Here is an 11,912-nt window from a genome sequence, read left to right on the forward strand (position 1 = left end):
ACACCTTTCTTATGCCGGTGCCAATGGGTCTTCTGACAATTCTACACACAGAAGGTCAGGGAAGCAAAACGACGACCAATCAGTAAAGCAGATCATGCACCTTCGAACAATATGACACAAGTTTGCACACGCTGCAAGCCATCCTCCCTGGATTACCGCAAGCATGATAGAGTTTCGGCTTGACGTTGGCACAGGGCAAAACAAGTGGAAGAGAATGTTTTGGCTTGACTTTCGTCAACTTTTGGAGGTAGTCATCCATGGCCTTTGTGGTGAGGAGTCTGAGCTTGGGAGGTAATCCTCTATTGTTCATGTGGACTGCTTGTTAAGGTGGGTGAATGCAGGTGAAAAATATAACAAGAACAGAATCAAGGGCGAAGATCGTAGACTCTACAAATACTTGGGCAGCTCAAGAAGGTGGCTGTGTGCAGGTTTGCCCCAGGGTGTTGTAGGTCCAACCTCTTATGCAATGAAGGCAAGCATCGAGCACTGGTGGCTTAGCTCCTTGAGAAGAACTAACAAATTTGGTATATTGGCATATTTTTTTCAAGCGGAAAGTTATATAGAAGACTCACCGCTCGGCTAAGGCTGTGTCTGATTTCTTTCTAACCTCTGTTCGCCCTTCAATGCCTAACATTTGTGGACTTTGAAGTCAATTCGACTCAGGCTCAAAAACCTTAATGGCCCCGCGACTGTGGTTGATGCTGTTGGGGGAAAGACATTAATGGCCAAGGGTAGTTACAGACAGATATGGCAGTAAATCTCCAAAACCAGTGGCATCCAAACGTAGCAACAGCACTTCTGTGCAAGTTGCAGCTTGGTTGCAGCGTGTTGTTCTCGTGCTCCATCTTTTAGTGAAGTTTGCTTCAATTTGCGTCAATCATAAACACAGATCAAATACTTTGTGAATTGACTCTTACCTGATGACTGAACATGTAGGCCCTTGCAGGTGCGTTTTTACCCATGCTTGGAGGAGAATTGTAGGTCGAATACAAGGGTGATGGCCAGTTCGAGACCTGTATGGTGCGCCTTGCGTATCAGCCAGGATTTCAATATTTGCAATTGATCAAAGGCATCTCCTTGGAGTCAGACTTCAAACACAAGGGACCCGATGCTCTTTGCTGGTTATGCCCTGGTTCCAACTGTTCGTTCAAGTACCATTCTATGTTTTCTCTTCACTTATGTTTTTCGCCTTTTATGTTTTCACCTTATGTTTGAACTTTTTCTGATTTAATTGTCGACACATATGCTTTGTATATACACCTAATGAAACACCATTCTTTGTTCTTTCTATGGGATGGGTCCCTCCAGCACTCTACAATGACGAGCATTGTTGCTTGAATCAGAACAAGACCCAATAACAAGTCATGTGATTCATGCCAGCATTGCAAACTTCCCTCACTGCATTTGTCTTTCTCCAGAGCTCTCTCTCCAAGGGCAGCGCCAAGGCATGTTGCTACTGCTGGTTTTTGGGTAGATGGTCTGCTGTGCACTGCTTGCGTTACTCTGGTCTTACTGTGTGACCTCAAGGGTGTGGCCACTGTCTTCACCTCCCAGCTGCAAATTGATGGCTGCTGCTCCTCTCCTTGCAAGTATGAAGCCTTTTAATTGGTGCGTTTCCAGTCTGTCTACTCTCTTTCAAATCTTCTTTAGAGTCTTGTACTGAAATTATGCTTGCTTTCAGTCGCTCTCCCTCCTTCAACATGTTGTCTGCAAACTCAGAACACACCCTTTCAAATACTGGCTTGAGGACCTCTGCATGTCAGTCTCCACCATTGATGTGGGCACCGCTTCACCTGTGTTCCTCTCAATTTCCACCTCAAAAGCCGCCTGGGGGAAAACACTCTGCCTCTGCCGTGCCTCGGCTTTTCCATCGTTATCACCCTGCTTGGTGGGCATCCCCACTTCCTCTGTGCTGTCTGTTTCTTATAGACGTGAGTGGATCCTCTTTTGATCCTTTTCCAACTTTCTCACCTCCCACTCCGTTTTGAAGATTTCGCAGGTACCTTTGTTGCTTGTCCCTTTGGCTTCCCTGACTTCTCCTAGGCCTGCGTGCACCTTCCTCACCTGTACCTGGTCTGTTGGCCCTTACTGGCATTGTCTCAGCACCCCCCAGTCCTCTGGTGGGAGGACCTGTTTGCAATCCGCAAGTTCATACTTGCAAAATTTGCTGGACTGTGTCCTGCTCGACTCACCTGATGCTTTGGTTTAGCCGAGTGCCAGCAAGTGAGTCGCTGCCGACTTTCCAGCAGGCTCTGGCAGGCTTCAACTGGGTTTGTGAATACATTGATTCATGCCAATCCGCAAGCTCGCTGACTGCCGCAACAACTCCTCCATTTGGCTCCACCAATTATATCTTGAGAGGTCAGTTGCTTTGTTGCTTATTGTTTGTTTGGTGTATAATAATGTCAGCCTATTCTTAGATTGAAACAACCACGCAAAGACGACATTTTGCGATTCCTTAGGCATCTTTTCACATTAATTAGGCCTATTTTACTTATTTGAAATGGTAGACGATTTCTTTTTTCATTCTTTGAGCTGCTTGAGCTGACCTCTCTACTTTGCAGTACTCTTGTGGTGGTTGCAGCTATGAGCAAAGCATGGTCGCCTATAGGATCCCCTCGCGCACACTCATATGAGGATATAGGAATCATTGACCTCAGCTCAGTATTAGGTGTTATTTTGGGGCCACCCGAGATCACAAGGAATGAGTAAGTATCAGTCTCTCTATCCCAGAAGAGAGTGTACCAACTCGCATTTTAGGAAAGCAAAGAAGTTCATGAGAGTGCCGCTTGGGAGCAGCATTATGCATGTTCGAGGTTCCAGGCTCTGGAATGTGTCAGTTTGGCGCCTAGCTCGTAAGTTTGGTACTGTATGTGGTGTAGATCTTTAGCGTGTATGATGTCAGTGTTTGTGGATTTCTGCCTGATATGAAAAGTTGGATGAACTGTCTAGTTGATTGGATAAAGTTTGTTGAGTCTACTATACTCACAATTTTGTGTTCTCTTCTCCAGATCTTTGCTCAGCAGTCATGGGTATGTGCATAGGTTGCAGGCTTGACTTTCCATATTTCTATGGAGACACTTGCCAAAAGTGTGTCAAGCGTGCTGCTGCGAAGTCCGAAGTTGAACGTGGGGATGTCGAGGTAAGAAAGCGTACTATTCAACCCAGGATCTTACTGACACAAACTACAGCACCAGCCGCAATGCTTAGGCTGCTCTGTTATTTACCTTTTCATGAAACATGAGTGGTGTGGTGCCTGCATCCAGAAAGAGCTGGATGCCAACAGTGAGGAACCTCTATATCTTCTTTGGTGTCTATCTGTAATCATTTCACCTTTTTTTCAAGAAGATTTGAGAACAGGTCTTATTGGGCATGCTGCAGAATATCAAAAAACAGCATCCGATCATCGCCTCAACCAAGCTGCAAGCAAGCAAAATCCTCAGCTCCAACAAGCAACTTGGATGAAGGAGCAACTAGCGATGGTTTGCAAGGCTTCAAAAGTTGACACATATACAACTGAAATCTCGTTATGGATCTATCTGCTGGGCAGAAAGGCTGCCAAACAGGTAAACCACTCTTGCCTTCAATATATATTACTTTCTGACATTCTATGTATTCCTAGGCGCAGACATTACCTCTTCATTGGATCTGGAAGGGAAGTGAATTGGCAAAAGATGTTCTTGAGTTTGCCAAGGCCGAGTTGAAGAAGGCTCACAACAATGTAATCTCGGCACAGCAGTCAACTCCCATTCCACTGAATTTGCAGAGTAGGCTTTTTTTTGTGATGAATCTTTACTCTCTGAACAGTGTTTATCATAGCGTACAATTCGGACTCTTGGCAAACAAAACTGTTCACCACTTTGAACCCACTGAAACTCACTTAGTCGGAATGGTGCATGCAATGTTCAAAAGCTTGAAGCTTGACTCAAAACTCAGTGCGAGCGATGTGAAGGAGATAGTGTTTTAAAGTCCAGTTAAGTCCAGTTTTTTACCTCAAAACGACGCAACTGGCAACCGCAACCGGTCTAGACCGATCCAGATATTAAGGCCCAGTGAAAATCGACCCTAAAAAATGGCCAAATGGATCGGTGGAGCCCAATCTGAACAGGGGAGATGGCCGGAAATTGGCAAATATATCGATTTGATCCGGAGAAACCCGATCTGCACAGGGTCAATTTTCACTGGGATTAAGGGACCGCAACTGAACCGCTTTAGACCGGTCCTAATCGGTCCACAACACGAAAAAGACTGGTCCAGACCAGTTGCGATCGGTCTTTTGTTGTAAAATTTATTACACCACAGAAACTAAATATTACCTCACGTACATTGCATACGTAGATAGATATTTTAATTCTCCGTAGACTGATCAAAAATCGAAGCAATTCCGTGAAGATTTGACTGAGTTATGGCAAAAACGGAAAGGATATACATTCAAATTGTGTATAAAAATGTTTTTGGCCATATCTCAACCAATTCTTGACCGCTTTTGATGATTGAGGGACCGAAAATTGAGTAAAAATGTGTGCGAGTAAGGTCCAACATGTGATGGGATGAAAGACCGGTTGCAACCGGTCTAAACCGGTCTTTTTTGGTTTTTAAATATTTACAAAAACATGGCAACTGGCAACTGGACTGACCACAAATGTGGGCAACTGCAACTGGAAAAAGACCGGACCGTGGTTCAGTCCAATTCAGTCCTATGTATATTTTCAGTCCTGTAGACTGGACCTGTGAAAACTAGAAGGAGAGACGAATGCCTCTTCGAGTCTACATTTTTGAAGTAGATACAGTAAGTTTATCCTGAATATATCACCAGGTGACTATATGATGTGAGAAACATTACTAGAAGTGGTCTGATGAAGACGATGATGTGCCATTCACTGCCAGCACTCGGGTATCGCAATCTACCAGACGATCAAGCCATGCCAGCACCAAATGAAAAGTGTCAAGCACAGGTAGTTTGATTCTTATTAGTGCTTGGAAGTCCGGTCCAGTCCGGTCTTTTGACTTTTTTTGGAAAGACCGAGACTGAGACTGGTCCCTGTATTTTGAAAAGCCTCAAAAAACTGGACCAAACCGATGGGAACCGGTTCATGGCGGTCTTGGGCGGTTTTTTGCAGTCTCAAGACCGGTCTGAACCAGTTGCGGTTCAGACCAGTTTCTAACCGGTCCCAGACCGGTCTTGAGGGTAGTGAGGAAGGGGTTTACTATGGAATAACTACATTTATATTCTACATGTATAAACACCCTCTATACATACACTCATACTCCCATTGTTTGACAAGCATGCTGTCAGGGACCGTGTTTGTAGTCATCATTGCCAGTGCATCGCGTACCTGCTGCCTGGTTGTGGTTGCGCTGTGCAGTGGTCGTGGTGGGGACATCATTAGCAAGCTGGGTTAGGAGGAAGGTGGTAGGTGCTTACTGTGTATGATACAATGAACAACGATATTGTCATTCGTTATTTGGTTGCCACGTCGCTGACAGCGGCGTGGCACCTTGGAGGGAGTTGTCGGTTGTGGTAGGCAGGGGGGGTCCATCACAGTCATCGCCAGATCTTGGTGAGTGGTGGTGGTCATCGATCGCCAAGGTGGGTGGTGGGCAGTCACGTTCATCGTCTGGCGACATGGCACTGGAATTGATGTGAGAGATGATAAAAGGAAGGTGGGGGGGCTTACCACAGAATAACCCAGAGCAATGAACCCTCATTGCCACGTCGCTGCCAGCGACATGGCAGTGAGACAATGCAGCACAGATGTGCTGCATTGTCGCATCGACCTCGTGGGCGCTTGTTCATGTGCAGATGACGCCAGTAGTGGGCGGTGGTGGCCATAGGCGATGTGGAGAGGCAACGGCAGGGGGGTTGTTGTTGTTGTTGTGGAGGCTGTGGCGCACTATGGCCATGTGGGTGTTGTAGCTGAGCCTCCAGCGTGTGAGGTGGCAGTCAATGTGTGGCCTAAATGTCGTTTAGCCCATGGTGGGCGCTCACTTTGCAAGGCGGTGGTCACGAAGGGTGGTGACAGTGATGGGGATTTGGTGGGAGGAGTGTTGTGTTTGCATTTACTTACATGTTTGTGTTTGTGTTCAGTTACAAGTTGTGTTTGTGTTTGGTTACAAGAACCAGTTGAGACCAGTTAGACTGGTCTTTTGTCGGTCTTGAAATTTCCGAAATCATAAGAGACTGAAGACTGGACTGCGGTTGCAGTCTTTGACGGTCCTGAGAATTTCCGGTCTTGAGCAGTCTGGGTCCGGTTCAGTCTCAGTCTTTTTTCAGTCTTGAGACTGGACTTCCAAGCACTAATTCTTATTGGTTAACGTGCCCTGACGTCTGAAGTGCTTGTTAGGTTTCACATCAACATATACCAGCTCATTTCGGCCTCGGAAAAAAGCTATCTCTAGCTTTGATGTTGATGATGTGGCCCCAATTGATATTCCTTTCAACAGCTATGAGTACACATGAATGACGGTGACCGCAGATAAAGAAGGACATGTTCAAGATCACATCTGTCTTGAGCCCAAGACGATAAAAATTGCCAGGGATTGGAAGAAAAACATTGGTGATGGCAAGGGGTACCAAAAGTAAAAGTACATGACACAATGTTATGTTGCGTGTTTAAGCCCTCTGAATGACCTCCCCCCCTCTAGCACCTTCCAAATAAGGAAAAACATGTGATTATTCTGGCCTCCGCCACTTCCTACTGTGCCCCAAAGTCTGATGTTCTTTCAACATTCCTCATCACAAAACCAATCTGCCAAAGGTCGTTCAAGGAGCCCACAGCATGTTAGATGGTACTGTTAAATGGACCAGTGCCAGAGAGGTCAATTGGGTGCTGGCAGCTTACAACAAAGTTGCACCCTGGTGAGTAACAGTGCAGAAGCTCCTTCTTGGAAATAGCTTGCTTACACCCAAAACCAGCACAGATCAGCCTGTCTTGCTCCAAGTTCTTAATCCAATGTCATCTCCCCACTCTGGATGTTGATACTTCTGAAGATAAAGGTGTGTGATCAGTGATCCCCAGGAGATGCTTGACGAAAACACAATCACCTTCAAGCTCTTGATTGTCCAACATATCGGCCTCCCCAGTACTTGGAATAACCTCTTCATCACCCTCTTTGATGACCTCTTCATCACCCTCTGTCTCTTCTGCGGACCCCTCATCAACAACTCCATCAAGAGATCTAGTTAGGTCATGGTCAGGCTTTTCTGCTGAACAAGCATGGAGACAACTCACCCCATTGCAACTCTTGTGCTATTGCCTTCAGATATCACCATGCCATCCTTTTTCTTTTGTTTCTTGACATTTGTGGCTTAGAAAGGTAAACTCCTCACATCAGCACCATTTCTTCATCACTGATCTTGTAATGCTTTTCGTATAGCTTGACATTTGCATGTGGATAGGATATGTGACCTAAGGTTGTCCTTCCAGATGGCCAGGGTGTTGTATAATTGGCAGAAAGTAATGTTAAAACTGGTCAAAATTTTATCATATTAGGCCTATTTATTTTAGATAAAGTTACGTGTTTAGATAAATTTACGTGTTTAGAGGCCCTGCTGGACCCCCCCTCCCCCCCAAGATGGTGTCTCAGAATTTACCAGTCTGTACCCCCTGGGTGATGGTCCAAAAGATGGGTATCTGGCAAAAGGTTTCATGAAATTCGCATTTTTGGTAGGTCGTGAGTGTGTCGATCTGTCCCACAACTGAATGCCATTCCAGGGCCGGACAAATAGTAAAACTTACACAATTTTTCAGTGCAAACCCCAATGTGTCACTGAAGCGCAGAACCAAATCGATCTGATTTCTGAGCTGCGACTTCTAGCTCTGGGTCAATATTTTGCTGAGTCCTTCACCTTGCGACTTGCAGCGCATGAAGTAGACGTGAGTACAAGTGAGTTTCTTACTCTTTCTCATACCTGCTCTTACACTATCGCAGGTATTCACTGGAATTTCCAAGATGCTTTTATTGGCGATGTTAGCTCTGGTATGCTTCCGTGCCCCGACATTGGTGAGGAAGACCTTCGGAGCCTGAGCTTCCTGACTTTCTTGGCAGTGCCTCTGATCACTACGACTGGACTCTATACTGAGCGCAAGTTCAGTGGGAGTGATGCCGCTGGAAACAACCTTGATGAAGTTGGTCGGATTGTTGATCCCTATGCTCACCACGTCTTGGTGGATAGTCAAGGCTCTTACCTTCTGACAGATTTGCAAGGTTTGATGTCTCGAGTCCAAATCAAATTGTTTGTTGACCTCCTTGACATAAGGTGCTGTAGGGCCTGATAAAGAAGTTATTTTATTTGACCCACAGGCTCATTCGTAAGTTTGTCATGTTTTTCTTGCAATTAAAAGTCAACTTTCTGTACAGGCGTGAGAGCGAAACAGGATTTTGGGATGGTGGACACGAGCACATCAAGATGTGGAAAAAGGAGCACAAGTGCCAGAGTATATGCAGAAAGCTTGGGTTGAAAGATGCCATTGTTGATTTGGAAAGGCGAGATGTCACTCCTGTGCTGCAGGAACGAACAAGGCCACTTCGACTAGGATTTTCTCCAGTGAAGACTGGGAGGGAAGAGACTCCATAGATGGTCCTTGATGTCACACCCTTACTTGTTGTATTTGACAACTGCAATCAATTTTGAACAGACTTTACATATGTGGCAGCATAGCCTCGAAAACAGACCAAATGTTTGTAAGAGTGAGCTCACCAAGGCCAAGGCTGAAGTAAACAGCTTTGGCCTTTGCAGCATATGCTGGGGAACAAACTCAACCATCTCCCCTCCTCCGATCTCCTTCATCAAACCTTTGACAATGCCTGTTTCAACGGACTGAAGACAATTTGTGGCTCTGTATTTCTCAGGAAAAGAGTACGCTAGGTGTGGCGTGACACCTTTTGGAAGCGACTTCGACTTCCCTGGGGTTGTTCGTGGCTTGTGATCATTGCTATGTGACACGAAGCTATCCAACTCTTGCTGGATTAACCGCAGCCAAAGCCACTGAACAAGGTCACTAGAGATTTATGTGAGAATGAAAATGGTAGCGAGCTCAAACCTCACTTACTATTGCTTAGGAACTGTGGGATCATACAGTTCTGCACCCCTGCTCCCAAAAAATCTTCACATTCACACCCCACTGTTTGTGCAATTGGCCCCATCCTCGCTCAATAGTTATGTTGTGGACACTCTTGAGGAAGTGGTGTGCAGGGCCAATGTTGACAACACCCAGTTCTGGAGAAAACTGTTCTCTGCACAGGGATTAACAATTGGTGAAAACACTACAGAAAAAAACAAACCGAAGAGCATTTGCCAAGCCATACATCATGACGGTTTCAGAACCACAATCTGTTGTAGACTGCAGTGGCATTCCTGCTTTACTCATAAGCCTGAACTGGACACAAAGAGAGTGAGCTTGGATCTGACCTCCCAGCTTAGCAACCAGAGACAGGTACAGATACGTGATGGTCTGCATGTACTGGTTATTTGGTACAACCCACACACCTAGCCACCTTCCAGACCAGACATCACGAACAGCCCAAATAGGGAAACCAATTGCTGATAATTTATCATGGCCATCACAGGACCACTCGTGGTGAGGCCCAAGACTGATGATAGTGCTGCACGGGATTTTCTTTGCTGTTGGTTCATGTGCAGCAGAAGCCTCAGGGTCAAGAAGGACAACCTCCTTTCGAATGAAGTCTCTGAAGACCAATTAGCAAATATTGCAGAGGACGTCGTTGGCAACAAACCTTGTCAAATGGATCCCTGTTTCGTGGGCAATGGCCTCCTTGATTAGCGAAGGCCCATGGCAGCCAGCTGGATCTTTCGCCATTTGATCAAGGATAGGCTGGCACTTCTGGTCATCAGGCAATTCAGCTGTCATCGCTCCACTACCTTTAAGGCCCAGCAGTTTGAAACATCGACCAATGCTAGCCTCTCTGCAAGAGGTTGTGTGATACTGTAGTACTACTTACCTATCTTGCGTGACATGGGACCATCATATTTACTCTTGTTATCTTCTTGTTATGTTGTGCCGAGACAAACTAATAAACCACTTGCTAACTTCCACATAAACTAACATGTGGAGTGAGTCACACACCTCGTATATGGCTAGGCAGCCTTCTGCCTCCCCTCTGGGATACCAGACACGATGTCCGTGACTGCTCCATGTGCTCTCTCACATGTTCCCTGCATCTTCTCCGCCTCCATCACTCATCTACGACTTCGTCGAGGAGCCAAGGACGACCGTGCAGTTTCACAATGGTGGGGGCACCACGGACTTCATCAAGATGAAGTCTGTGAGTGCCGAGGCGAGGAGAAGCCCCAACAGGTAAGTCTTAATGACACAATCTGTCAACTGACCATGGTGCCTAGTTTACCTACCACTACAACCGACAACGAAGACTTGTCTGAAGCCCCGCGATTCTTGTTAGTGCGAACATCCGCTGCTCTCGAGAATCCTCAAACCAAAGGCTTGGATGTTTAATCTTCGTCAACCTTTACCCTGGTTACTACCTCGTCTGGTCCTCAATCAGCGCGTTCACTCGCTGCTCTCGGGACCTACGACTTGTTCAGAAACCCTTCAACTCTCCCAATCATGTTGAGCTATGCCCGCTGCCATTGCATGAAGGCCCTCTCAGTTCAGGACCCTGAATCTGATGACTCCCTGGCCCTAGCGACCCTAACGATCACCACTCCAGGGAAATCCTTACCCTACCAACGCCCAGACCATCAACCGCCCCCTCGTAAACCAGGAAGTTGCCAGCAAGACATATCATACACTTCCTCTATGAGCTCAGCTACTCCCTCAGGAGGAGACGACAATCTCCGCAACAAAATACGCAACACCAACAACTCTGCTAGTCGCAAATGAGTAACCCCCTTGATGATGAGGAAGAAAGGGAAAGGAGTGTCAATGACTGAGGAACCAGATCCCAAAGCCAGTACTCCCTCTAAGGCCAATTCCATGCCACTAGTGGCTACCACTTTATTTCTATAAACTATACCCAAGCCTAGAGGGTCATTTCTATAACTTAGACTTAAGCCTAGAGGCCATATCTATAATGCTTAGGATTTTTTGAAAGGCATTTCAAATGTAGGCCTGGGTATTTCATAGTGAATTTTCCATAGATACCCAGCACATTTTCTGCGAAATTTCAAATGCAGCCCTGGATATTTCATTGCGATTTTTCAATAGATACCCTGGGCATTTCATTGTGATTTTTCAAATGTATCCCTGGTGCATTTCATTGTGATTTTTCAATAGATACCCTGGGCATTTCATTGCGATTTTTCAAATGTATCCCTGGGTATTTCATTGTGATTTTTCAATAGATACTCTGGGTATTTCATTGCAAAATTTCAAATGTAGCCCTGGGCATTTCATTGCGATTTTTCAAATGTATTCCTGGGTATTTCATTGTGATTTTTCAATAGATACCCTGGGCATTTCATTGTGATTGTTCAAATGTATCCCACATGTCAGGGTCCATGCAATGGGCTTCCCTGGAGGGTGGTCACATGACCAATTACCAAAAATGGTCAAAAACGAAAGTTGTAGCCCTACACTGTAGCTTCCCGAATCTGTTTGAATTATGTTCTGAAGTGCTCCCGTTGTGGAGATATGAGGTAAAGGAGTTTCAAAAGCGTCGCGTTTTTTTTTTTTTTTTGTGTTTTTCTCTATGAAAACAAAACCAAATAACATGATTTCAGTATATTCAGAAAGCTAAAAGAAAGGGCTACAATTATTGTATTGTGGGAAAAATGACCAAAAAAGGAAGGTGCATCCCCTACTATAAGAATCAGATATAGACTACCAAGTTTACTGATAGACTACAAAAAAGTCGGACTTAGACAACACAGTTTACTGATACACTATAAAAGACTACAAAAGTCGAAATTAGACTACAAAACTGAAAAAGCA

The 11,912-nt window shown here is 45.4% G+C and overlaps 5 protein-coding genes across 5 annotated transcripts; 2 read left to right on the top strand and 3 right to left on the bottom strand.

The window, feature by feature from the left end:
* Positions 1-79: 79 nt before the first annotated feature.
* On the bottom strand, positions 80-310 carry LACBIDRAFT_299777 (uncharacterized protein; the record flags this gene model as incomplete). The annotated part of the gene is made up of 1 exon (XM_001882664.1): positions 80-310. One exon carries the CDS (start codon positions 308-310, stop codon positions 80-82), a length of 231 nt encoding a protein of 76 aa, XP_001882699.1.
* A 610-nt stretch (positions 311-920) lies between these two features.
* LACBIDRAFT_328607 (uncharacterized protein) lies at positions 921-3,967 on the top strand (the record flags this gene model as incomplete). Its single annotated transcript, XM_001882503.1, has 10 exons — positions 921-946; positions 1,598-1,608; positions 1,764-1,931; positions 2,044-2,120; positions 2,210-2,223; positions 2,565-2,708; positions 2,761-2,855; positions 3,045-3,142; positions 3,192-3,566; positions 3,623-3,967. The coding sequence occupies 10 exons, from the start codon at positions 921-923 to the stop codon at positions 3,965-3,967; spliced, it is 1,353 nt and encodes a 450-aa protein (XP_001882538.1).
* Positions 3,968-5,454: 1,487 nt separating this feature from the next.
* On the bottom strand, positions 5,455-5,833 carry LACBIDRAFT_299780 (uncharacterized protein; the record flags this gene model as incomplete). Its single annotated transcript, XM_001882665.1, has 2 exons — positions 5,455-5,632; positions 5,679-5,833. The coding sequence occupies 2 exons, from the start codon at positions 5,831-5,833 to the stop codon at positions 5,455-5,457; spliced, it is 333 nt and encodes a 110-aa protein (XP_001882700.1).
* A 946-nt stretch (positions 5,834-6,779) lies between these two features.
* On the top strand, positions 6,780-8,662 carry LACBIDRAFT_328608 (uncharacterized protein; the record flags this gene model as incomplete). The annotated part of the gene is made up of 10 exons (XM_001882504.1): positions 6,780-6,859; positions 7,010-7,182; positions 7,314-7,317; positions 7,545-7,611; positions 7,672-7,674; positions 7,752-7,887; positions 7,933-8,208; positions 8,270-8,312; positions 8,362-8,438; positions 8,640-8,662. 10 exons carry the CDS (start codon positions 6,780-6,782, stop codon positions 8,660-8,662), a joined length of 882 nt encoding a protein of 293 aa, XP_001882539.1.
* A 308-nt stretch (positions 8,663-8,970) lies between these two features.
* Positions 8,971-9,979, bottom strand: LACBIDRAFT_328609 (uncharacterized protein; the record flags this gene model as incomplete). Its single annotated transcript, XM_001882666.1, has 6 exons — positions 8,971-8,989; positions 9,054-9,066; positions 9,122-9,237; positions 9,286-9,690; positions 9,739-9,883; positions 9,964-9,979. The coding sequence occupies 6 exons, from the start codon at positions 9,977-9,979 to the stop codon at positions 8,971-8,973; spliced, it is 714 nt and encodes a 237-aa protein (XP_001882701.1).
* Between the last annotated feature and the right edge of the window lie 1,933 nt (positions 9,980-11,912).

This window comes from Laccaria bicolor, genomic scaffold (assembly GCF_000143565.1).
Source record: "Laccaria bicolor S238N-H82 LACBIscaffold_17 genomic scaffold, whole genome shotgun sequence".
In the NCBI taxonomy this organism is placed as follows: domain Eukaryota; kingdom Fungi; phylum Basidiomycota; class Agaricomycetes; order Agaricales; family Hydnangiaceae; genus Laccaria; species Laccaria bicolor.